The 26,126-nt window shown below is 34.5% G+C and overlaps 2 protein-coding genes across 4 annotated transcripts in view; one reads left to right on the forward strand and one right to left on the reverse strand.

Moving 5' to 3' along the window:
• Positions 1-10,222, reverse strand: part of LOC110449852 (U3 small nucleolar ribonucleoprotein protein IMP3-like) — a 56,299-nt gene extending 46,077 nt beyond the window's left edge. Inside the window, exons 1-2 of the mRNA XM_021496982.1 lie at positions 9,918-10,222; positions 8,930-9,037 (exon numbers count right to left, since the gene is read on the reverse strand). Of these exons, the coding sequence (XP_021352657.1) occupies positions 8,930-9,037; positions 9,918-10,054 (245 nt within the window). The 5' untranslated portion in view covers positions 10,055-10,222. The remainder of the gene's footprint in view (positions 1-8,929; positions 9,038-9,917) is intronic.
• A 1,204-nt stretch (positions 10,223-11,426) lies between these two features.
• Positions 11,427-26,126, forward strand: part of LOC110449851 (neurogenic locus notch homolog protein 1-like) — an 89,131-nt gene continuing 74,431 nt past the window's right edge. The window contains exons 1-2 of one of the 3 annotated variants that reach the window (XM_021496978.1): positions 11,427-11,732; positions 22,183-22,261. In XM_021496978.1, the coding sequence (XP_021352653.1) occupies positions 11,681-11,732; positions 22,183-22,261 (131 nt within the window). In that variant the 5' untranslated portion in view covers positions 11,427-11,680. The remainder of the gene's footprint in view (positions 11,733-22,182; positions 22,262-26,126) is intronic. The other 2 variants (XM_021496979.1, XM_021496980.1) reach the window with 2 other exon arrangements.

The raw sequence follows: 26,126 nt of genomic DNA on the forward strand, positions 1-26,126 counted from the left end.
ACATGGTCGAACTGACATATGATTTCCAAACAAGCTCTTCGTTCGAATGCTTAACAATAAACATAATTATTGTCCTCTAGTAACTCCTGATTTTCAATTGAGTTATTCCTCTTCTAAAGGGGGCAACATACATCTAAGTTTGGTTTAGATTAAGCAATACCATTTGGAAAACAACATTTTGATTTTTCACAAAATTTGAATCTATTTATAGCTACTGTGACCATGACCTTTGCCAAGTATTCCTAAACTCAATAAGAATCTTCCTTTTCCCCAGGGGTATCAGCCATCCAAGTGGTTTAGACCTAGAGAATGAGCTAGCATCCTGAAACCAACACTTTTCCAAAACCTCAGTATATTTATAATAATACTAATAATTTGAGGTTCTTATTTACCGCTTTATCACAACCTAGTTCATAGGTCATCTCAAAGCGGTTCACAAAATATTATCGTGGTTATAGGGCCTTTGCAACCAGCCAATATCTTTCTCAACTCCCTTGGGAGCATCCAGCCAGTGCTGCCGTTTCGGCGCTCACAAATAGCATTCACTAATTCTAGCACTGCCCGACCACATACTCATTTACAGCTGAGTAGACTGGAACAAGCTTGGCAAGGTATCTTGTTCAAGGATACAACACAGTGCCGTGACGTGACTCGAACTCACAACCCTTCGGTCATGCGCCCGGCATCCTACCATTTGACTACTTTGCCCTTTTGACCTTCACCTTTGACTTAAAGGCTTCTCCCCATTTATTCGGAGTGTATAATAAACTGGAGTTGTCTGTAAGACATGAATCCTCCTTCTGCTATGTGAAATTAACCCTTAGGCTGCTACGCACCACAACAGTCGTTTCGAAAAGTCGGGCTGTTAGTGCTATGCACCACTATAGTTGTGCACGGTCTGTAGGTTTTTGATCAGTAAACAGGAAGTGTGAAAGTGGACTGTTGCTATACCAAACCCGAAAGCGTATAGTAGAAGGCTTCTGATTGGTTGTTTTGTCATTACTTTCGATATTCCCGGCAATGTACCCTAGTAATAATCAAAGAGTGTGAGAGAATTTCAAATCGGAAAAAAAAGGCAAAAAAATGGCGGACGTGTGGATTGAAGTGATGAATATGATGGTAAACCTTTATTCTCCAGCGTCACCTACGATGATATTAAAGGTTTTAAAGGGTTTGACATGGTTGATGTGGAAATACTTCGGTGTAACATAATATGTAACTTTCCAATGGACGACTTTGTGCCCTGGGCAAACATGAAAATATCGGCGGATCGAGGCGCACATGCCGTCTGCAGGTGAGGCCGAATTGAAAATTGACATTGATACGTTTTGAGCCGATTGATTTCTTCAAACTATTTATCGATGGTTTAATCATAAACTAGACCGTAGCTAAGATATATCTATATGCCGACTGTGACAATAAATATATTGAATGACAACCTGAAACCTGTAGCAAATCGCATGCAACTCTTGATGAAATACCTGACCTTTTTACCCGAGAATCTCCGTGTAAACGTACAGCGTCTTATGTCATAAAAGAAGTTTATAATCTCTGTTATCATTTTCCAATCACATTTGCTGACAAAAACATTTTTAAAATGATCTTTCTGATGCTTAAATCCGATTAATTAAAAGTTTCACCTTTTCTTACCTTTATTACCACCTGTACAGGTAAATACTGAAGCAACTTTAGAATCGAAAACGTTAATATAAACTAGAGACAATAACGAACAATTTTCCTGAAACTTTTATTCACATATAACAAATATTTTTCAAGTTATGCGCATTTGAAAAATTAAGTAAATTACTTATATTTCAATAATTAATTCAGCAGTGGCGTCCCTTTACATGGAAATCAATGTAGCAGCTTAAGGGTTAAGTTCTTTCACAGTATGAAAATTAGATTTTTGTTACTTTGACTTTGGCACCCTGAAATATTAACTATTTCAAAGTATCTATCATATTTGATAAATTCAGATATTTTTCTTTATATTCTATTGTGCGAAGTTTGATTATTATTCATTTTGAAATGTTGAAGTGGTGAAAGATGTTCTTTAAGTTTTAAGGGTGACCTTGACATTATAGCACCCTAAAACATGTATCTGAAATATTCTCAAACTTGATCTTTGTTAAAGTTTTATCAAAATCAACTGAAAATTGAAGTCTCTAGAGTAATGGCACTGACTTGGTTGACAATTTTCCATAAACATTTACACTGCTCTTAGCCCAACCTCGTCATAATAAAATACAAACACATCCAATTCATCCTAATGCTTGACCTTTATGTAAAGCAAAATCTATCGAAAATGATGTCGCTCAAGTGATGATACAGAATTGGTTGACAATTTTCTTTAGTTATACTGATCTTGGCCTTAACCTTGTCATCATAAAATACAAACACATCCTAATACTGTAAATTTGCGAGTATAGTGCACACTTTTTGAGGTAAAAATTGGTACTAGACCTTATATAAAGATACTGAATTGGCCTTAATTGAACTTAACCTTGACCTTGGAATCTTCCATATTCTCATAATTGTATAAGTATAAAATTGCGTAAGAAATGAATAAGAATGATGACGAAGAATTGGCATCATCCAGATCTAGCCACATGCTGCATGTGACTGGATAGGAACAAACATGGCAAACTATACCCCCAACACTCCGAATACCCCCATTGTTTAAACGACCAATGGAACATTATTTCCTTTCAAGTATAAGGAAGCAATGCAATGATAATGTAGAACATCTTAGTTCCTATTTGAGAATGATGAGACAAAATGCCAAAATGATGAATCTTTTTTTTTTGAGTTTGACGAGGTGATATATATGTGTGAAACTTAAATTCCATTTTGAGAATGACCAGATGATGTCATTTATTTTTTTTTGCATATTTAGGATTATTTGGGGCAATGACATTGCGAAAAAGAAAAATTATGGCATTAGATCCTGAACCCCATTAAGTATCAATAGTCAGTCATTCCTTCCATTTAATTGGACTTGCCCATTACTAACTATAGGAATGATACGTTCCAGTATTGCCAAACCAATGGCTGCAAGAACCCATCATCTTGTCAAAAAACACAAAGGCGGCGACATCAACATCGATAAATGTCAGTTGGTAACAGGTTCAAACCACGCAATATTTAAATCAGATCATGATTTCTAAATGTTGCATACTTAGTTTGGTTAAAATAACACTTAATTTCCAATGATTCCGATAGATTACTAGTGCTGGGAAACTATAGGCATGTAATTTATCATCAGTTATACCAACAAACAAATGACTGATTGGTAGTTCATTTCTATAAGGACGGCCATCATTTTATGTTGTTTTACATTTGTTAACAAAAAGTATTGTTAGTTTAAGTTAAATCTTATGTGGAATATCAAGATAAATCTAACTTACTGATCTAATAGTATGTTTACTCAAAAACAACCACTTTTCTGAAGAATTCTTTATTTTGGACAAGTGCAGTTGAAAATGAACCTGTCAAAAAGCAATAAATAATGAATCTATCCAATACTGACCAAAGCTTGACTAAAGAGAGAACTGTATTATAGAGTTCACTATCTTTAACATCCAATACTGACCAAAGCTTGACTAAAGAGAGAACTGTATTATAGAGTTCACTATCTTTAACATCCAAGGGTACTTGACAACATTATGAAATGCAGACAACTTCTATTTTTAAAGTTTCCATTAACAACTTATTCTTACAATTTTCAGTTTAAAAGGCTAGATATTTATTCACACATGAAACAGTTAAATACTACCGGTAAAACATCGACCTGTGTGTCCGATACATTGTTAGATTGCGTCTGCCCTTTCATCCATACCAATCAATATCGTTCATTGAACACAAAACCTATTGATGGTAACAGTTTAAAAAGGATTTAAATGTCGTTAGATTGATCACTTGGGACCACATGAGGCCTCGAGATACTGGAGGGGCATCAGTGTTATATTGATTCTTCAAAAACGCCCCATCAATAAATCCAATCAAGGTCGAAGGTCAAACCATTGCTGATCCCTACGAAGCTCTTTACACTTGTGCCTTTAAAGAAGAACTTTTCTGGTACTTATGTCTGTAGACAGCCATGTGGATAAATTTGATTAAGGGCGAAGGTGAAACTACTGGCTGATCCTTAACAAATAACCCCCCTATATAACGGTCCTGTTTTACCGACAACTTCCCCGTCTGGAGCTGTTCCTGAGAACCTTCATCTAACAAAGCCCTTACAGTGACCAACATATAAAACATTTTTAGACATATACTAGATACACAATGTTTTCCTCTAAAGCAACTGCACATCACTTAATAATGTGTATACTTATTTTCACACTTGTTCTCTCAGTGAACTTTTTCGTAACGATATTAAATTTGTGAAAAAGTAGGAGGCACAGTAGTCAAGTGGTAGGACACTGGGCTCCTGACCGAAGGGTTGCGGGTTTGAGTCACGGCACAGCACTGTGTTGTATCTTTGAGCAAGGTTCTTTACTCCACTTGTTCCAGTCTACTTAGCTGTAAATGAGAATGTGGTTGGGCAGTGCTAAAATTGTTGAATGCTAGCTGTGAGCAATGAAACGGCACAACCAGCTGGATGCTCCCCAGGGAGTTGAGAAAGCTATCGTCTGGTTCCAAAGGCCCTATAACCACGGATAATATTTTGTGAACCGCTTTGAGAGGACCTACGAACTAGGTTGTGATAAAGCAGTATATAAGAACCTCAAATTGTTATTATTATTAATTGTTTTGTGGTTCTGTGTTTAGATTGCTCGCTTTTTCATCAAGATGAATCCCGATCAGATTTGAAATTATATGGGGTCACCTGTCTGACATGGTGGGTTTTCTTCGGGTTGTTAAGACCCTTTTTATGATTCCATCCAGACACACAACAGTGATTAATATGTATTTATAAAATTGTTTTATGACTGTTGTAATTATTTCTTGTTAGGGTGCAAGAGAAATTTCAACACTCTTGGTAAGATTCTTAAATATCTAACCCTTGTTTAGAAGCAAACCCCAGGTTAGACAAGAAAGATAATCGCCCACATGGTTGAGATTTTTCTGTCCAATCCTCATGGGAAGGGGAACATTTTATTAGTAAGGTTGTACTTCGATGGATATCAGCATCAAACACAGCAAAACAATAAGAGTACTCATCTCGACTTCATTGACTTCAGAACTATTCATTTAAAGTCAAGCTTAAACTGCTTCCCTGTATGTTGACCCGCAAATTCTAATGCTTCTTTTAACACAATACTGTCAATGACATTAATTGTTTTACAAAATATTTCCTCTTTTTTAAAACCTTCAGAGATATATCCTGACACTATTTTAACAAAGACACTGGATACAGCAAGTTTCACAAGCTTTGTTCTTGCATACTGATTAGTATCATGGCTGCCATATTAACAAAACAATGTACATGCCATTTAAATAATAATCCAGGAAGCCAATACGTTGTACATTTGAAATCCTAAGACTTGCACATGAAGTTTGTTTGGTATGCACAAGGACATGTTGCTTTGAGTATACATGTAGGTACTTGGCGGCATCAGAAAGCTTGGAGGGGTTTGCCCCCAGTTACAGTACATTTCTACCATTAACTTAGTAATAATGGCAATATCAGAGAGGTCCTTCAAAAAGTCTCTGGGCCGTCCCTATAGTCATCAAGGCACCATTACTTAACACTGCCAACCCTCTGCTGCCTCACTGAGGCCCGTGTTGTCTACAGAATGACTTCATTGTACCTCTATATAATCACAGACCATCTCAGTGGAGAAATTAACCCTACTCCTTGTACAGCCCCATGAGTAGGCCTCTTGGCGTGTCTGTATACTTTTGAGTGTTTTCATTAAGCCGAAAAAGTTATAACCATCTCGAGCTGTCGATCATTCCAAGGTAAAGTATTTATACACATCTGTCATAAAAACCTGCTAGGGTATACAGGTCGTCTTCACTCATCACCTCTCCAGCCCTCCTATCATAGCCTAATTATACATACAGCCTCGGTATCAGACCAATATTATACATACAAACATAAACTAGTAGCTACCATAGATTATAATCGTTTAAGATACACAGCTTTTATATATCAGTGCCAAATCATATATCTTAAGCCTCAATTTATTAAAGCCATATACTTTTTACAGCATCTCTATAATGCAAATATCATGTAGGCAGCCTTTCTATTATGTCAATATTCTATTATGCCAATATCATGTACTTGTAGGCAGCCTTTCTATTATGGCAATATCATATTGTGTCAGTATCATGTAGGCAGCCTTTCTATTATGGCAATATTCTATTGTGTCAATATCATGTTGGCAGCCTTTCTATTATGGCAAAACTCTATTGTGTCAATATTATGTACTTGTAGGCAGCCTTTCTATTATGGCAATATCATATTGTGTCAATAGCATGTTCTTGTAGGCAGCCTTTCTATTATGGCAATATTATACTGTGTCAATATCATGTAGGCAGCCTTTCTATTATGGCAATATTCCATTGTGTCAGTATCATGTTGGCAGCCTTTCTATTATGGCAATATTCTATTGTGTCAATATCATGTTGGCAGCCTTTCTATTATGGCAGCCTTTCTATTGTGTCAATATCATGTTGGCAGCCTTTCTATTATGGCAATATTCTATTGTGTCAATATCATGTAATTGGCAGCCTTTCTATTATGGCAATATTCTATTGTGTCTAAATCATGTAGGCAGCCTTTCTATTATGGCAATATTCTATATTCATTCAATTAAGATGTTTTGACATACTGTTCGACCTTGACCTACAATATATGTATCAATTGGATTTAGAATCAAAGAGTAAATAGACAGCTAAAACTTAAGTACTATTTCAGCATTGTTTCTAAAAGGAAAAATGATCGTGTTACTGAATTGTGTTGTGGGTGTGCAGATTATCAACAGGGTATTTAAACTCCCATCTGGATCTTCAGATGACTAAATGCTGTCATAAATACCTGCAGTGCAGGTCTAACAGATCTAGATGCTAAAATTAATATTTTTACCATTAAAACCATTATTTAGATCATTGTGAGATGTTTCTGCTAAATGCATCTACCAAAACACACAATTAATGTATCTATTCAAAATTGTATTGATTAACTTTGATTTTCATGCATCTATATACCCTCCTTACACCCTTTTTAATTTTCTACAGTAGTATTTCTGATGAATGAGTGGCTAGGACATTAGGTGGTTGAGTGGAAAAGTGGAAGGCACACTCGCCTTTCTAAAAGATGGCTGGGGTTTCAGTCCCTGATCGGATGTGTAAATATATGGGGGCAGGTGGCTGCTACGTATGGGTTTTCTCCAGGCACTCCTATTTCGTACCACTCTCTGTGCACTAACATCCAGGCCATCAACAGTGATTAATGGAAGTTGTATAACTTATTTCATTATTGTTGTAAAATAAAGAAAGTTTTTATGTATATTACTAGTAGATCATTAATAATGGGACTTTGTCCCATTGCACAACTGTAGTGTTTTTGTACAGGGAGTAACCTCCCTTTAAATTTGTTTTAAGCTATAATTGTAGTGCGCCTTGACCAAGAAACCGCCAATAACCAGGTAGATCAGATGGTTGAACTAACAGTTAATAATCAAAGGTCCATAGTTTGAATCCGGGTCTTGCCCACTTCATTTTTACACTTCTAATACTACTCATGATTTTTGTTGTTTATTCATCTTTATTACTTTTCATAGAAGTTCGGCAAGGCATGCTTTTTCTTTTTTGAAATAATTTATCAAACCTTTAGTCATGCAGGAGTATAAGACTCTTTCATGCCCATGGGTGAAGGATAGGGAAATTCCACCCGAGGGGTTTTCAAATTTGATAAAACCTGAGGCTTTCCCGAGGATATTTCCAAATTTGAACATCCCTTTCCCCTGAGCTTTTTAGACGTAAATGAATATGTCAATCAGATTGAGCATACCCAATACTTCCAAATGCTCGCGCAGAAAAAAATATCACATTTTTCTAACGTATACGGTACATAATTATATTTTAAAAGGTTTTTATTTTATCATGTTGCCTTTTCCTGCATCAGAGATTTCCAAATTTGTGACGTCACGTCATTGTTGAGCCATTGTGACGTAACGTCATGTGAAATGAGGTGTACATAAGATAGACATTTCTTACACCCCTTTCTTACCCTGGACAGCTCTATCTTGCACACAGGAAAATGAGAGAGAAAATTCTAATGCATAGTTGCAATATTTACAGTAGTGTAAGGATCCTTAAAATTAGTTACCAGTAAATCGTCTGGTGTGACCATCAACAAGTAAGACACAAAGAAAATGAAAACGGAATCAAGGTTTGGTGGGGTAATACAACTACCCAAAGCATCCTGTGAAATATTTGGGAAATAGAAAAACGGTATATGCTGCAGTGACATTCATACCCAAGTTATTACAATGAAGATATATTAATATAACTTCAACCATAGTTCAACATTGCTACCAAGGATTAATTTTGGCTACAGGTAAGCTTGTCTGAGGGGATAATTATTCAGGGGGGAGGGGGACACAGTCCACATACTGGTGGTTGGCAACAGACCATTTCCTTAATTTATTATCTTAATAAATAATAATTAAGGCATTCAAGTTGAAGGGAAAATTTGTGAACTAAGTATTTTTCACCTCCAAAAACTGTAAATCATCTGTGTCACAGCAGTATTAACAACACACTTTCATTGGAATACAGCTTCTGATCAGTAGACAGACTCTACTTGCAGAGAAATTTAGGCATTGGTATCATCAATTAGCAAAAGACCTGATTCTCAATACATCCACTTTTTTATAATCATGAACTTTCTGAAATTCAGTATGGTGCCTGAATTTACACAGATGTTGTGATGCTTAGTTCACTGTTAACAAAAAAAATGCAACAACAAACTTACAGCTTTTCTAAGAGTTGGGATGTTGCTTCAGCTCTGAATGGATCTTTTACATCAACTTCTTTGATCTTTCTGGCAAGTTCTCGAATCTCTCGCGACATCTTATTATACCTGCAAAAAGCATTAGCTGACATATTTTATTCACCATTAAATACAAAATTATAAATGTAACATATCTGGATAACCACTACCAATATATTTCAGTTATTTCTTAATCTTAAAGACAATAAGGCCAAATATAAACAAATCTTGTGTTTCCGCTAACCCTACATATACCTACCCTAGATTTTGGTGCCTATCATAAAGCTTTTATTTGCATTTAGTGATATGCACTGTTTAAGTCAGAACTCCTGCTCTATACAAGCATAGTAAAAATATTTTCTAAAATAAGAAAAAATGCCTACCTTTCCTATTTTGTTAAGATGATAACAGAAACAAGTATTTTTTTGAATACTCATTGGGATCATGTCTTTTGAATAAATAACTATCAAATGAAAGAAATCTTAGCAATAGTTTATTTCAAATAATTATTAATCAAGAGATGATGAAATCAGGGGGAAATCTGGAAATGAGAGCAGTGGACCATTTCAAGAATTTTTAGTCAATATCAAAATTAAGAGAGTCCATTCTTTGTAAAGTTAAAAGAAAATTGGACAATGGAGGGGTCAAATCCAGTTTCGAAGAGTCAATGGCCCCATGGCTCCCTCCAGGATTATCCCTATGTATACTGTGTGCAGCAGCTGTAGTGTGCGGTGTAGAACATTTTTTTGTTATAAAAAGACTATGATAATGATATACAAAACCTGAGCAACAAGTCAAAGAAAACGACTTTCTCAAACCATGTCATAGTGATAGAAGAAGGAAAAACAAAAAAGATATCAACTAAAAACGAACTTCTCAAATAAGTAATGTGACGATATATGTCGACTACATACATTATCTCATCTCAAGCTGTCAACGTAACGTCAACACAAGTTTTGTATAAACATACTTTGTGTAGTCCTCTCTGCGCTGTATATAATATTTCTTCATCACCTTCAGTTCATGTAAGTTGTTGTCAATCTCCCATGATATAAAATCCACCTTTTTCAACAGTTTCTTCTCGTGAAACTTCAATTTACGGACCATTTTTATGAAATTTGTCAAAATGTTTACAACACGTGGGAAATGTTACCGGAAGTATATCAAAGAGCGCCATCTAGCGGAACGGGAAGTTCCTTCATCCGGTCTACTTCTACTTTCACTTTGACTAATTTCTCTTACACCCTTCCGAATGTCCATGAACAGTTAACATTTTCTTGTTAAGAGTAGTAACTACCTGAATAAGAAACACTTGTTATTGACTTTTTATTTGAAATTCATCTAGCATTTATGATTTAAAGTTTTTAATAATAATTATTGACAGATTGTCATGTTTTAGTTGATTAAGTACGGATGTGTAGCATGTCAGTACTTTTATAATAATAATAAAGGCTTTATTTATTATTGATAACATATTGAGCATGAAGCTCGTCCTACATATGGTCAATATACAATGTATGATAAAATATACAATATTTACAGCTATATGCCCCGATTTTACTATTGCACAATGCTATATATTGCAGCTCGATCCTTGTAAATTGGATGTAAAATGCGATAAAGTTGATTGATTGATATATTCTGACCATATTGACTATTCAGTCGAAAATTGTCCAACAATTAATATCTTTCTCAGTTTATTAGACTTAATCAATGCACATGTAAAATGTGTCGCGATTTTTGTATGTTATAGTGTTGTTGTTTATTGCATTGTCTGTATGTTTTCATGTAAAGGAAGGTGAACTAAGTGGGCTATACGCATGAAGAATGCCTACATTTACAGCATGACTCCATCATGTGAAATGGATTAAACATTAAATGTGATTCAACCATTTTAACTTCAGTATCATTTTAGAGTGTGCATTTTTGTGATTACGTTTAACACGACAAAGCCAAATATTTACTAATATTATGAAATTTTAAACCTACAAGACTTTTCGATAAGACCGTTGTAATGTAAATATCCCGCGGGGCAGTGAATTTCCGAATCCCGTGTCACTCAATAAGCAGTAGTCAGTACCGTTATAACGGTATTACTGTGATAGCATGTGGTTAAAAAGCCCCGTTAGTTTTTTGGGAACAGCGTCATGTCTCCAATTAGTAGAAATATATTACGCCACACCTCCAATGGCCTCGCGAAGTGTGTCGGAAGGAAGACGTGTGCCGAATCTTGTCAGCATCCAAGCGTGACTAGCTCGCGCGAACCTGCACTTCAAACTGTGATTTATGTCAACAACGTGCAGCTGTCTGTCTACCTCCGCATAGAGCATTACGAGAAATAGTCCCTCCGTCGTGCTGTGGTTAATACGCTCAAATAAGAAGCAGGATGCATACATATTTTTTCCCTAACAAACTTGGTGATGTTGTGTTTGTTTCACTGTTTAAAAATCAATAACCTACTATTTACCTGTGAAGGAATTTAGGCAGCGTACCCACGCAAGAAGCGGAGGGATAAAGTGGGACGGTGTTATTCATTGAACGGTGACACGAGCGAAAAGTTTTGCATAGAGTGTATTAGGGTCGAAACGGTTTAGGGTGAATTCGAATCGGATATGGAATTAACAATTGTGGAATTACTGGGATTTATTAACTCTTTTTGACCACAGTGGATTAATTGTGTAATGTTACACATGTGAAGTTTGTGTTTTTTGGAATCTTTCAATCCCTGGAGTTATGCAGGGGCACTTGGCTTTAGTGCTTTGCATGGTTTTACAGGCCATCGGAGGTAAAACTCATTTTGTGATCGTCCCATCATTTTAACGTTTGCACCTGTTGACACGAATACCTAGACACATGTCTGTACCATGTCATCCTCTGAGTGTTGGCTAATATTGTTGTTTAGATCGTTACATTTTTATGAACACACAATAACTTCGCCAACCCTAATACACACCTCGCATCAAAGTTTAGAAAACTCGCATAACAACACATCACTGCAGCAGCATGGGTATGCTGTGCGTAAGACCCTACAGCTTTTTAGGTTGCCGCGTGTTTTCTTTGTTTGGGTTAGAAAAGACATCATATAACCAGGGAAAAAACTTACTATATAATATAAATATACTTATGGAAGCCTAAACAAAATGTAACGGTTTTGTGTATTGGTTTAGATATGTACTGAAGATTGTCTATTCAAGACTGGTTACTAGATCTAACAGTAAGGTCTGTTGCCATAGTGTTTCATGAATGTTGTACATATCTTAAAAATATAAAAAAAAATGTGCATACTCTATAGTTTTGTAACAGGAGAGAGAAAAGTGCGCTTCCTCGATCTCCAGGTTCCTAGTCATACCGATTACGCTCTACCACTGAGCTAAAGGGAAATTCACTCTAGCTCGAAACTAGAAGGCGACCGTTATCCTATGTACAATTAAGACCTGACACAGTTTGATCTTTAAGTAGAAATTAACAGAATCATGAACAATATTTTACACCATAAATTTTAATTGAATTTATAACAAATTGGCATCATAATTACTAATAATGTTTTATTATTCCTTTTTTTTTTACTTTAATATTTTCAGAAGAACTGTTAGAACCTTTGTCTAACATCTGAAAGAATTTTTTTCCAGATATTTCAGTTAGGCATATTATTGCATGGTTCTGGAATTTTGTAAGTGTTTATAGACTAGTAATGTTGGACATGAACATACTCATAATTTGCTAATTGGAAAAATGTGTTTCCATGGCGGCCTAAAACGGTTACACCAGCCATGCATCTACGAAGCTTATGAATTGACTCTAGAAATTTGGATTCTCCTTTGAAGTGAAATATGAGTCAACTGCTTAAAATATTAATATTTGGTGTACATTACTGAAATTAATTTTTCTCCTTTCTTGTATGCCACTCATAGATTTGCATTATGGAAAAAATTGATTCATATATTACAGAAACTAATACCAACAGTGAAAAGTTTATAACCATTTCACAAAACATAAGAAAAGATAAAAAAAAAAATCCAATAACTCAATGTAACATTTTTTATCTATTTTTAAGTTTCATCAATATCGGGTTAATTTCAAAATTCTATTTGTCCTTGGAAAGTAATAAAAATATCCAATCATTTATTTTCATGGAACTGGATATCTCCTTGGTAAATTTATTAGAAATTTTAATACAATTGTCCGAAGTTGTTACAAAACAATAAATATCAAGATAATTGCAATCACTTAAACATATTTTGTAATTAACAACTGAATGCCAGGAGTAAAGGTAAGAATTAAAATATAATAAAGGGAACCAGTCCCTTTCAATTTTCTTTTAGAATTATATACCTGTAAAAATATAGAATATAGCTAAGAATTCCTCTACTACTTATGATCTGTTTACAAGATTTTGGAAGTTCACCATTATAACTGAAGTATTAGGGCAGTTCAATAAATCACAACCGATCGGAGTAATTAACAACAAAGACATGCTATTGTACTACTCAACTGGAGTATGGATAACAATGAGTTGATCATATTTAGTCCAACAACTTACATACAATGAGTACAATCAAATTGATTTATGAATAAAAATATCATGTTACATGATCTACCCACTTGGAGTCAACTTCTTATAGTTTTACAACAAGGCTTAACTGTTTTAAGGTTTTAGAAGTCAGAACTGCCCGACTGTTTTTTGGTAATAACACTCTACAAGAACTTAAAGACTCTTGTTTTTATATACATGGGTAGTGAGCAAGGAATATTTTTATGCATGTATATTTAAATCATGAATTGCATATTTATTTTTCAAATAAATGCTGAATTGTGAAATTTGTGTAAGAGGAAGAAAGAAAAATGTTCTCAAATTATTTGATAGAAAGATAAAGAATAAAAAATATTAAAGTATCTAAAGATTGGTTTAAACATCTCATGGCTGAAAGATCAACATGTTCGATAAAAAAACATCAAAACCTTGATTTAATTTCATATGATTTTCAATAAATGATTGCAGGAGGTTCACACGGGTAGACATTTAAAATGGTTTTCAGACCATTTGTCAGTTTAACATTAAATTTTGATAATTTTCAAAAAGACCATCTATTAAAGGGTAACTATTGACAGGTTTTAAACAATTGTATATGATTATGTGAAATAAAATACTATGAGATGTCAAATATTATATTCAATTAGATAAAGATAATCATTAGAGAAATCAATATTTTATGTTGTTATTGCACAAGCATTGGGACATCAAAAAAATGAAGAGGCTTTTCCAGAAAATTAAAAACATTGTGTCAAAACTTAAGTACATGTCTTCAAGGCATAGATAAAGAAATTCTCTCTTTTTATATATAATCCCTTTTGAACATTCCTTTTATTTTTCACATATGAAACAAAAGTCATTTCTAAATGACGCTAAATATCATTTGCCGAAGTGTTTCTCTTTTATCAGTCTTTTTTATTATTGAGATACTTTATACACCTGGGTGTTGGGCCACATAGACAATTACCAGTAAAGCTATAAATATTGACATTTTCATGGGAACTGTATATTGTTTAAAACTTGGATCAAAGATTAGTAGTGTGCACAGTGGTTTAATGGTTTAGATTTATCCTGTATCACACATTGTATATTATCATGAAGTGCCATGTATTGAGTTAATTAAAGATTTCTTGGGATTTTTTTAATTGTATGGAATTTGAATAAAAATCTATGATCAGGCTTAGTACAGTAGTACTCTTCTCAAATCATTTACTATTTTGTCACAAGTCTATATAAGTCTATTTTGTTGCAAGAATACTACAGTGCTATTGTTTGTATCTTGTATTTAAGACTCCTTTATTCCGTCTTTGCGTATTGCAGAGTTATCTTCTCTTGGGAGCAGGTATTGACTGTTACGTCATTGGTCTGTGTGAGAAAATTACGTTGTTTTCTCAAAAATCGATGACGTTACTCTCACAAACAAGTGACGTAACAATCAATACCTGCTCCCAAGAGAAGATAACTCTGCAATACGCAAAGACGGAATATTAAAACCAGACAACGTACAGTACCCATGACGTATCACAAATCTTTTTAAACAAAATATTCTTAAGTTGACGTCACTTTTTATCTCAAATATTTTTCTAAAGTTTGATTTACTGCAATTTTACCCAATTTGTTTAGTTAAGATTTGATTCCTAAACATGAATTCAAAATCATTTTACTACTTTTGTTAATATTTTGAGGAAATGTTCTTAAAGTTTAATTAGGACATTTATGATTCCTGGCCTAGGCAGACCTCGTTGAACCTTCAAGGTTCAATATGCAAAGCTTTCAGCCTTATAATATAAATACCAGCAAGTCTATACAAGGCATTAAGGGATGCTTGAAGACCAAAGAACAAGCCTACATATGAACCATGAGGAATACAGACCATAGAACAAGCCTATATATGAACCATTAAGGAATACAGACCATAGAGCAAGCCTACATATGAACCATTGAGGCATCTAGACCAATTAGAACAAGCCTACTTATGAACCATTGGGGAATACAGACCATAGAGCAAGCCTACATATGAACCATTAAGGAATACAGACCATAAAACAAGCCTACACATAATTCACCGAGGAATAAAGACCACAGAACAAGCCTACATATGAACCATTGAGGAATACAGACCATAGAACAAGCCTACATATGAACCATTGAGGAATATAGACCAATTAGAACAAGCCTACATATGAACCATGAGGAATACTGACCATAGAACAAGCCTACATATGAACCATTGAGGAATATAGACCAATTAGAACAAGCCTACTTATGAACCATGAGGAATACAGACCATAGAACAAGCCTATATGAAATGTCTGTGTCGTCATTGCAAACAAGAATTTTCTGGAACAGCCTAATGTCACAAAAATGTTGGCTTCTACATTGTAACTGTTGTCTCATGTGAATCAAGGTGGAAGGAGAAACTTCAAAATCATGCTGATCCAATTGCAATTGCGTTCATAGCCCTATGAAAGAAATTCATATGATAATGCATAAAGAGGAAATATATACATGCAGTGGGTTCTAAAAATGTGGACATATCCTACAACAGTCAACAAAACAGTGACAGGACCAAAAATCACTGCAGAGATCTGTAAGAATATTGACTATTGATTGCCCGTATATAGTCATTTTACATTAATTTTTTTTAAATGTCAAAGATCTAGACCACGTCTATATTATACCCTGCAAATGTTCTCAAAGATTTTTGAAAAGTAGATATTTATTCATGGATTCATTTTTCTCACTAGGAGTGGAATTCAATTTCAGGTGTTTTGAATTTTTCTCTACAACTTTATGGACTACATGGCTGGCAACTTCACCAATTTTATCAATTTTGATGTGAAAGATTTTACTAAACTCTAGGCCTCTTATATTGCATCAATATACTTTGTATTTATATAATAGAATGTATTGATACTATTTTAGTTAAATTATTGTGATCAAAACTTTTACAGATTTTTGGGGCCAATTTTGTGGAACAAAATTCGATCCATACCAAATGGAAAACCATTTTTTTTCCAAAATCCCATTAAAATTTCCTATTAATAAAAAGAAATGTGGTACAATGTATTAAGATGAAATGCAACCTGTGTATAATATCATAAATGAAATAATCTTTGGTAAATAAGGATTTGCTTAACTTTCACAAAAGTTTACTGATTCCAAAGGGAGAGGCTGCATTCTCAAAATATTGTGTGAAAGTTTTGTTTGAACAGGAGGAACAATGCATCCTCAGACATTACAATAAATACCTCACCATACCAGTGTCCACATCAGAGGACACTATACAAGTGTCCACATCAGAGGACACCATACCAGTGTCCACAACAGAGGACACCATACCAGTGTCCATATCAGAGGACACCATACCAGTGTCTACATCAGAGGACACCATACCAGTATCCACATCAGAGGACACCATACCAGTGTCCACAACAGAGGACACCATACCAGTGTCCACATCGGACGACACCATACCAGTGTCCACATCAGAGGACACCATACCAGTGTCCACATCAAAGGACACCCTACCAGTGTCTACATAAGAGGACACCATACCAGTGTCCACATCAGAGGACACCATACCAGTGTCCACATAAGAGGCCACAATACCAGTGTCCACATAAGAGGACACCATACCAGTGTCCACATAAGAGGACACCATACCAGTGTCCACATCAGAAGACACCAATCAGAGGACATGGTCCTCAGCAGTTTACCTGACAACCAAATATTTTTAAGACAATAAATACCACACCATACCAATGTCTACATCAGTGGTTGTGGTCCTCAGCAGTTTACCAGACAACCAAAATTTTATGAGACAATAAATACCATGCCATACCAATGTCTATATCAGAGGACATGGTCCTCAACAGTTTACCTGACCACCAAAGATTTGTTACTTTAACCACACTTGTCAATATGTATTAATGAAATTGTTCTAATTTGCATGCAAGATATATTGCAGTTAATTAATTCGAATATTGTCAATGATATACATGTATAATGCTAAGTTCAATATTATCCAATCTCCTTTGAGTTGTGGTTAAACCACATAGAAAGAAACATAAATTTTTAACGAAGTCAGTAGGTCACATATCTAGGTCAGTGCCGTTTGTACAATCTGATTTTAATTTTATTTCTATGCATTGCATGACATAACCCTCTCTTAGTGAACATTTGTGAGCTTGGTGTACTCTATGGTTGCTCCGTAGGATTGCTCTGAGTCATTCCAATGTTGGAGCTGTGGTATAGACAATGCATGTGGTGTAAAAGACAATGCACAGGATGCAACGTGAAGTGTAGTCATCAGGGGATAAAGCCACGTCCTGACCAGCCTATCAATCGGGTCACACCAGGCACACATTTGTAATGGTTTAGGGTAGCAGATCTTCATCTAGACTTCCTGTACCAATGTCAGTCCTAACGTATTGTAGGAGGTTGCATAGGGTATTAACCTCAGTCGACACTGACATGCATTACTTTGCATCATTCTCATTTCTAGTGCAGTATCACAATTTCATAATGAAATTTTTCCTTTTTTAATTTTTTTTTCCCCTAGCCATTTTGATTTTTTTCACAATTCTTCATTTTTATTGCGGCAGATCGCTTTCAGTATTATTGACTTTCTATTTGATGTTGTCTGAACGTTTGAGCTGTGACACGTTTACGAGACATTCATCATTCAGCTATAACGTTTAATTGTGGATGCTGAGATCATGGTGCACAACTGGCACCTATAGAGGAATTCTGGTTCTGTTTTCATCTCTGTAGTTTTAAACAAGTAACACATTGATTTATTAATAGTTCACTTTTCATGGCTTTATTTTGGCTTTGATCAGGCAATGCATTTTTTTCATGTCCAGGCTTCATCTTTAGAATGTAGTTTTGCTTTTTACAAAGAAACCGGTATGTCAAATTGGAAATCATTAGATTATATTAATTACTGTTAAAGTAAAATGTATTGTTTTCCTTTGAAATAACTGTTACAACTATTGTCGTTAAAAGGAACATATGGCAAAATAATGTTTATTAGTGCTACAGAAACGTGACTTGATGGTACCGGGGAGACAGAGATAGGCGTATGTAACAGCCATTTGATGACAGTTCTGGTAGTAAAACAAGGTTGAATTCTTCGTTGACTCTTTTATGTAGCTACAACATATAAAATTAGACTGTTAAGTGACGAACTATATCAATGTGCTGGTCAGGCTTATAAAAAAATCAGTTTTATGGATGTGCTGGTAAATTTTGGTGACAAAATACGTATATCAATGCATTTGTAATCAGTAAGTTAAGTTTAGAGACAAACTATCATTGACAAATTGTGCTAGTCGAGTTCAGATGCAAAGTATCGCCGATGAAAAATTGAAGAGAGAAAAAGTGTCAATATAATGAATAATGTGGAAGATTATTTTAGTGCTTATACTTAAATACAAAAAAATGTTGATGTGTTTGGAGCTCAAGACAGTAATATTCTGGTGGTAATATGTTTATAGACAAAATATCAAAGTGAAGGGTTTTACAAACATCGGTTTACTAATACCATTTGTAGTTCAATACACCTGTCATATTAGTTTTAAGAATAAAAATAAAACTCTCATGCTTTCACTTTGGAGTAAAATATGTTAACCATTTCATCAGCTTTATGAAAATGTTAAAAGTCATAAGTAATTCTTGCCCACCCCAATTCTCCCAAAATGTTTTACTTCAGTTGTAAGTACCAATAATCAAGCACAAATCTATATTGTTTGTTAAAATGGTGATTCTGTGTGGCCATATTGCTGTTTTCCAAGTCTTTTAGAAGTTTATCATCATGCTTCATTTAACACATCATACAGCTTTGATTTAATCAGTGAAAAGATAATGATTTCACCTTCAAATAACCAGAACCAATATAGTGTATAGTGGACTACACCTATGTAGTTATAGTAAATTGGGTCGTGCTATCCATCATCTCCCCCTCCTGAGAAAAAAGATAAGCCAAAAGTTGGGAGGGGGCTTAATTGCGAGCAACCCCCCCTGTTCATAAATGTCCGCCATCTTGGATATATACACTAAATATCATGTACTTATCCTCTTTAGTTGTTCATGTTGTAACAGACAGAATATTTTATTACAGTCACAAAAAGTTGATTAGTTGATGGTGCTGTTGTTTTTCTTAACTTATTTTCAGTCATCAATTTGTCTCGATAATTCAATTTTATCAAACACCATTTTTTTATTTTTTTATTGATGGGTCAATCAGTACTGACACAATACCAACATTTAGAGGTGTACAAAATTAATAGCACGACAACCAGGCTCTCTAGTGTTTGGCTAGCGCTTGAATATATACCGTACTATGAAGAAATTTGAGTATACAAGGCTTAATTAACACAAAACCATTGTCTTAATCATACAAAAACAACACAACAACTTATCTGTATGCAGGTTGCAAGCATTATGTTTTTATGGATAAAAGTCTTCCAAAAAATGGCAATATGAACGAACTGACCTTGACAGAAAGATTTGATTAAAAAAAAAAACAGTTTAAAAACTATTTTACTTCTGTTACAACTCATAAATGTATTTTAAAATGTATTCATATTTTGCTACTTCAGTACAGACTATAGATAATGGATTTGGTACCAGCAACATGTTTCGTTTTACATTGAAATCTGCAAAATACACAAGCGGTTAAAAAACAAAAGTATGGTGTTCTTTCAGCAACAGAACGATGTTTTGTTTTAAGTTAAGCCATCTAGATATCTTGATATTTTGTTATGTTTATATATATATATATACTACATCATATTCCATAATCATGTGTTATAATATTCATCTTTAATTCACTCATGAATACATAATTCTTTATAAAAAAAAACTACAGAATCACAGTACTCTTTTCACAGTATTCTGTAAAGAGTACATGTCACTACATGCTATTTACTATTGTACCTAATTCAGAAACAAAGTTATTTGTAGTATTTAAACTTGGGTTTATGTTGTTTTGCATCCATTTAGCTAATTTGCTTATGTCAGAAACAAAAATTGACATACATTTGTTTTTGAGATGGAGACAAAATTAGGGAGGGGGCTTAATTGCAGGCACCCACCCTGTTCCCAAGACATTTACCAAAGTGGGGAGGGGGCTTATTGGCGGTAAAATATGGTAGTTGATAGTACAGAAAGTCGATGGCGGCTCAGACCTAAGGTGATGGCACTCGTTACAGTATCACATAACTGCTGCAGTATGTTTTGGTATTATATAATTACCCCATACATTTACACTGAAACAGGTCTTGTGTACATCAACATGTATACATGTAGCATTATAAAGAATCCAGCTCCACAGGTGATGAAGCTGCAATTTAGAGATACCGACTTCCTATCACATTCACCTTACTACTCCCCTACCATTATGTATGGCATAGTAATCCCTAAAATTATGATGGCGTACATTTCTATGTTAAATTAAACAAGCCTGTTGATGATTTGTTGTTCGGCTGTGTTTCTTGTAGACTTTCCCACGCTTCCTAAAAAATGGCTTCAGTAAGATATGGTATGTAGATCTGGAAGGAACTATATTGTGGGGGGTGATGGGGAGGGGGCTATACATGTAGCTACTGAGTTAATTTACTAACGAGCTAGGCAGTCGACACCAACTTATATCATATCTATACAAAATGTAATTTAAGTGTGTACTATCTTGCAAGGAGTTGACCTGCAATGATATGGGCCCAAACTATGCCCAATTCCCAATGGATACTAAGGGGTTGTTTTCCAAAATGTCGTTTGAAATTGATGAAAATTATTTATTTTTTTTGTTAATTATTGAAATTTGTTTTGTACTCCTGTACTCTGGCAATGCAATGTTCACTTAGATTAAATAACCTTTCATAAAGATGTTGCAGGGTTTTAGGTGTGCTTTGCGAGAAAAGGAAATTATCAGCAAAGAAATTCCACAACTTTATAATTTTAAAAAATATTAATTTTGAGTTTAATATATTTTTCGTATTGTAAATCATAAAAATGTGAAATATTAAATAGTTCATTTCTTAATAACAGTTTTTGTCAGAATTATTTTTGATCAATAAAGGTCCGAGATGATACAACATATATGCATGTGATCCATGCTGAAGAACTTCTAGTTTTTGAAATGGTCTGTGTTGGAAATGAGCGATCAATAAATTAAAAGTCATAAAAATTAACATTTTGAATTGATTACATTATAGGAACAATTGCAAATACTTTGGACCAAACATTGAGAATTCCCTCAATACAACAAAAACATAAGCAACATCACAAAAATCATACAAATAAAACACTGTTTATACTTAATATAATGTTATTAACAGCAAAACTGCATCATACATACTTTGTACAAGCTGATGAAAAATTTATTTAAAATGTGATGTCCATAAATAAAACATATGTAACTTTTCCAATTTTGTTCCCATGAATGATAACTTTCATGCTTATTTTGAGATCCAGTGAATAAATGTCTGTTGAAAGAATTCAGTTTTGTTTTAATGCTGTAATTATGACACCTGTATTGTCGTTTTCTAGATGGTGCTGTTCTCTGGCATATGGCCTATGTAACTGGATCTTATTTGAAATTAGTAATGTTTTTCAGTAGGTAAGATACTTTATTTAAATCATGAAATCCAACCTTGTTAAAAAGTTTAACTGTACATGTTTTTTATCTTCCTTTCTTTAGCATTTCCGTCATGTGACCCTGACCCCTGTTGGAACAATGCGGTGTGTACCACCGTCTACTATGGACAGTCCATGTGCAGGTGAGTGTCCTACATTTACTGCTGACCAATTACCAGGTCATTTGTACTTACCATTCCTCGGAGAAATTGTACCGCAATAACTTATAGTGTTCTAGCATGCATTGTTGCGCAGTATAAATGATGGTTTCGGAAGTATATGGTGTTACTGCAGTATCCTAGGCTGTAAGAGTGGTATCCATGGTGTTACCAACAGTATCCATGGTGTTGCTAACAGTATCCATATGGTGTTACCAGCAGTATCCATGGTGTTACCAACAGTATCCATGGTGTTGCCAACAGTATAAATATTTATCCATGGTATTACCAACTGTACCCATGGTATTTCGTCTGCTTCACTACCGAGTAGTTCGGTTATCCTTTTCATCCTGATCAGCTTTTATTAAAATGGTAACAACACAAAATGAACGAAGAAAACTGATTTTACATTGGATTCATAAAGTGCAATTAGGTTAAACCCATTTATGTGCATAATCTGCCAAAAATGAAGTGATAGACAAAGATGTCTAGAAAACCAATGACCAGATTATCTTAGCATGGCATTGTTTTCTGCCATTGTGTCTTGTCTGGAATTTGGCAGTTAGTCAACCCCAGTGTAAGAATATTTACTCTATTAAGTTTAACTAGTTGACTAGTTAGGTCATTGCAATGTCCTCAGTTCTGTTTGGTAAACAAAATAAGGGTTTACTGGTAGTTAGACCATGTCTGCTAATAAGCCCATCCATATTTATTGCAGTTCGGTAAAAATTGCAACAAATGCTAAATATTCCCTTGTCCTATAACAACCACAGCCCAATAAGTCGAGAGAAAATGTGTTTGCTCCTGGACTTATAGTTATTGCTGGATAAAGGTACAATGCAGCTAAGGAAGACATGTATGTAAAGAAATATATACCAGTAATAAAGACAGTACTTATCAGTGTAAAGTAAAATATTGCAACTCAAGATTTTTGTTAAATCTGTCGTGGATGTTGGTGATGCCTTCTGTTGCCAGCATCAGTTCTGAATAAGGTTTCCTTTATGTAAAAGGAGTGTGGGACTGATTATAAAACAATTTAGCAATGTAATATCTCTAACGCAGCTGTAAGGATTATAAAATTTGACTGGAAGCACCTTAATTGTTTGGAGTTGATAAAATCAACTCATGGAACATACTGATAAGAGAGATCCAAAATATTTAAAATACCCCAGAGGTTTAATATATGACAGGCTTATAACCCACTTGTAAGGAGAAATATCGCTGTTTAATGCGTTTTATTTTGTGGATTTTTTATGCTAAAATATATTATGTTAAAAACCAGTCTACAAATTAAAACAGATATATTAACTTAAAACGTGTTGGGTAAGGTAAGGGCCTGCTTGAGTATTGTTTCTCTGCTGGGCCTGGTATTTGGAAATTATCGCTTTGTTGTTTAATCATAATAATATCTTGTGGGGCTAGCTACGATTCTTTAGATTTTCAGACTCGCTGTGATGGCAATGGCAGGCTGACACTCAACATTACAATTACGCAAACCGTTTAAGTGGCATGGTTGATCATGCAAGGCTTGATAAACAATCGCTGATTTTTGAATTATATATTTAAATGGTATGGTTGTAAATAATTTTAAATAGAAGTGGTCAGATGGTTGTATGTATACTGTGCAAGTCATTGTTGTATGTGCGGACGTCATGAGATATACAATCTTAAGATGGCCTTGATTGCCGATTCAAATTGGAGCTGACAGTATTTATAGTAAGATTTTTTTAGTGATATGTGTTTGTTATAATTATGGTGCACATATATCCATACCCAATTATAAAGCGGCTCATACTCTTGACACGAGCAACAGATTGAATTCAACGCAATTGGGAGATAATAATAAACAGTCTGATTTAGCTTGAGCATGTATTTGTAAGAATTCAACATTACAAGTCTGACATGATTAGCTATTTATGGAGTTAAATGTACAATACTTAAATATATAATTATTTGATAATTACACTGTGCATTGTTACCATACATAACACACTATAGTTAATCAATGTTATTGAATAAATACATACACCGTTTATAAATAAGTTGTAGTGATACAAGATTATGAAATCAGAAGCCACCGGGTGTTTGGTAGTCCAAATTTGTAGATTATAGATGTTCACTATACGCATCAGTGCTTTTAGCACTGATGCGTATAGTGAACAGGAAACTCTGAAAGGAAAATGCATTAGGGCCAGACCAGATTTCAAACTCTAGATAAAATTTTAAAAATCAAATATAAGTTTTAGGTTAGAGTATTGGAGAAGAATTTTGATTGTATATTAATGAGATTGAAATCACATCATTTTATTTCTAGTAATATTACAGAAATCTCAAACTTCGTTATATTTCAGGAAGTGTTCAATAAGTGTTATGATCTTTTAGAATTTTGTAACTTAATACACAAATTTACTATACTAAATATATTTTTTCAAAACATTTACTATGCTTAATATATTTTTATAAAAAAAAATGTTTGGAACAAAGAATTCAATAAGTCAAGTTTTGCTTAACTTAACTACAATTTCTTATTCTTTTGTTGGAAATAAATTGACAATGTTGACAGATTTATTGTCAGTGAAATTGATACCATCGGTTAAGGTTGGGGTGGTATTAGAATGTTTCTTGTATTATTAAACCAGCATAGATCTAGAGTAGATATTTCTAGATATATAGGATACAGTTCGGTGACTACCAGCGACTATATAGTACTATTATCAGACAGAAAGTCATTAGTAAGACATGCCCTTCGTGTCCTGTGTCTTTCCACTTGTGGCGCTATGACCAGCTGTATCTGGGTTATGTGGGGTATGCCGTTGTATGTACTGTACGTGTGCGATCAGTCGTGACCCCACAGACAGGTGCTAGGTAGGGCCCTACAATGATACCATCTGTCGGGTCGGCCATTGTGTGATCGGTAGCTATAGGGACCTGTGTACAGGTATTGTGGGTGGAAATGCCATGAGACGAAGAGGGGTTGCCACTTCAACCACCACACATGTCACATGACTTTTTATCCATCGTCATTCCTTTGTATTGTCCCCAGATTGAATTTCAGTCCTTTATGGAAGAAGATTATGATGTCTGATGTGTGTACAGGGGTTTGAATGGGAAAAAAAGGGTTCTAAACGTTACCTCTACTTTTATACCGGATAAAAGATTTTATCTTGATCATTCATCCTGATATTTTCATTAGGTAACATGTGAGGAAGTGGATTTGACTTGCGGGTGGCAGATAGTCTTCAAAAGGGTTTTTTTGATAAGTGATCCTATTTTTCAATTGTTTTCAAAAATAAAAGAATTAGCACAACAGTAGTAGTGACTTTATAAGAAAACCGTATGATTCAGGTCTATTCTATACATGGGCGATGTCATGGGGAGCATGGGGCTAATATTGTATGTCTTCATGTGACGAATGGTCAAGATTCTTGTATGTGACAGACTAAGTGAGAAGAAAGAGAAACTTGTCAATTGATGTTCTGGGAAGATTTTTATATAATATGGTATGGAAAGCAACAACTTGTGTATGATGGCTACGTCACCTGTGGAGGCAGTTTAATTTTCTCATGTAACCGTATTGACAGCATAATAATTATAATTAGGATTTGTTATCGTTCTAGTGTACGGTGGGAAATAACTTATAGTTTCACAGTCTTGAAATATTCATGCAGACATTGTTTTGATGGTAGATTAATATTTTACGAATGTACTGGTGTCACGGCTAGTCACCGATCTCGTAACAAGTTGTTTGCTGTCTTCCCCTTTCATCCTACTGGTGTATTGACTTTCCTGTTACATATCAAAGCAAACAAATAGACATTTTAACGTGGCGACTGTTTTTTGTTAAGCAGAT

This window comes from Mizuhopecten yessoensis, unplaced genomic scaffold (assembly GCF_002113885.1).
Source record: "Mizuhopecten yessoensis strain PY_sf001 unplaced genomic scaffold, ASM211388v2 scaffold4835, whole genome shotgun sequence".
In the NCBI taxonomy this organism is placed as follows: domain Eukaryota; kingdom Metazoa; phylum Mollusca; class Bivalvia; order Pectinida; family Pectinidae; genus Mizuhopecten; species Mizuhopecten yessoensis.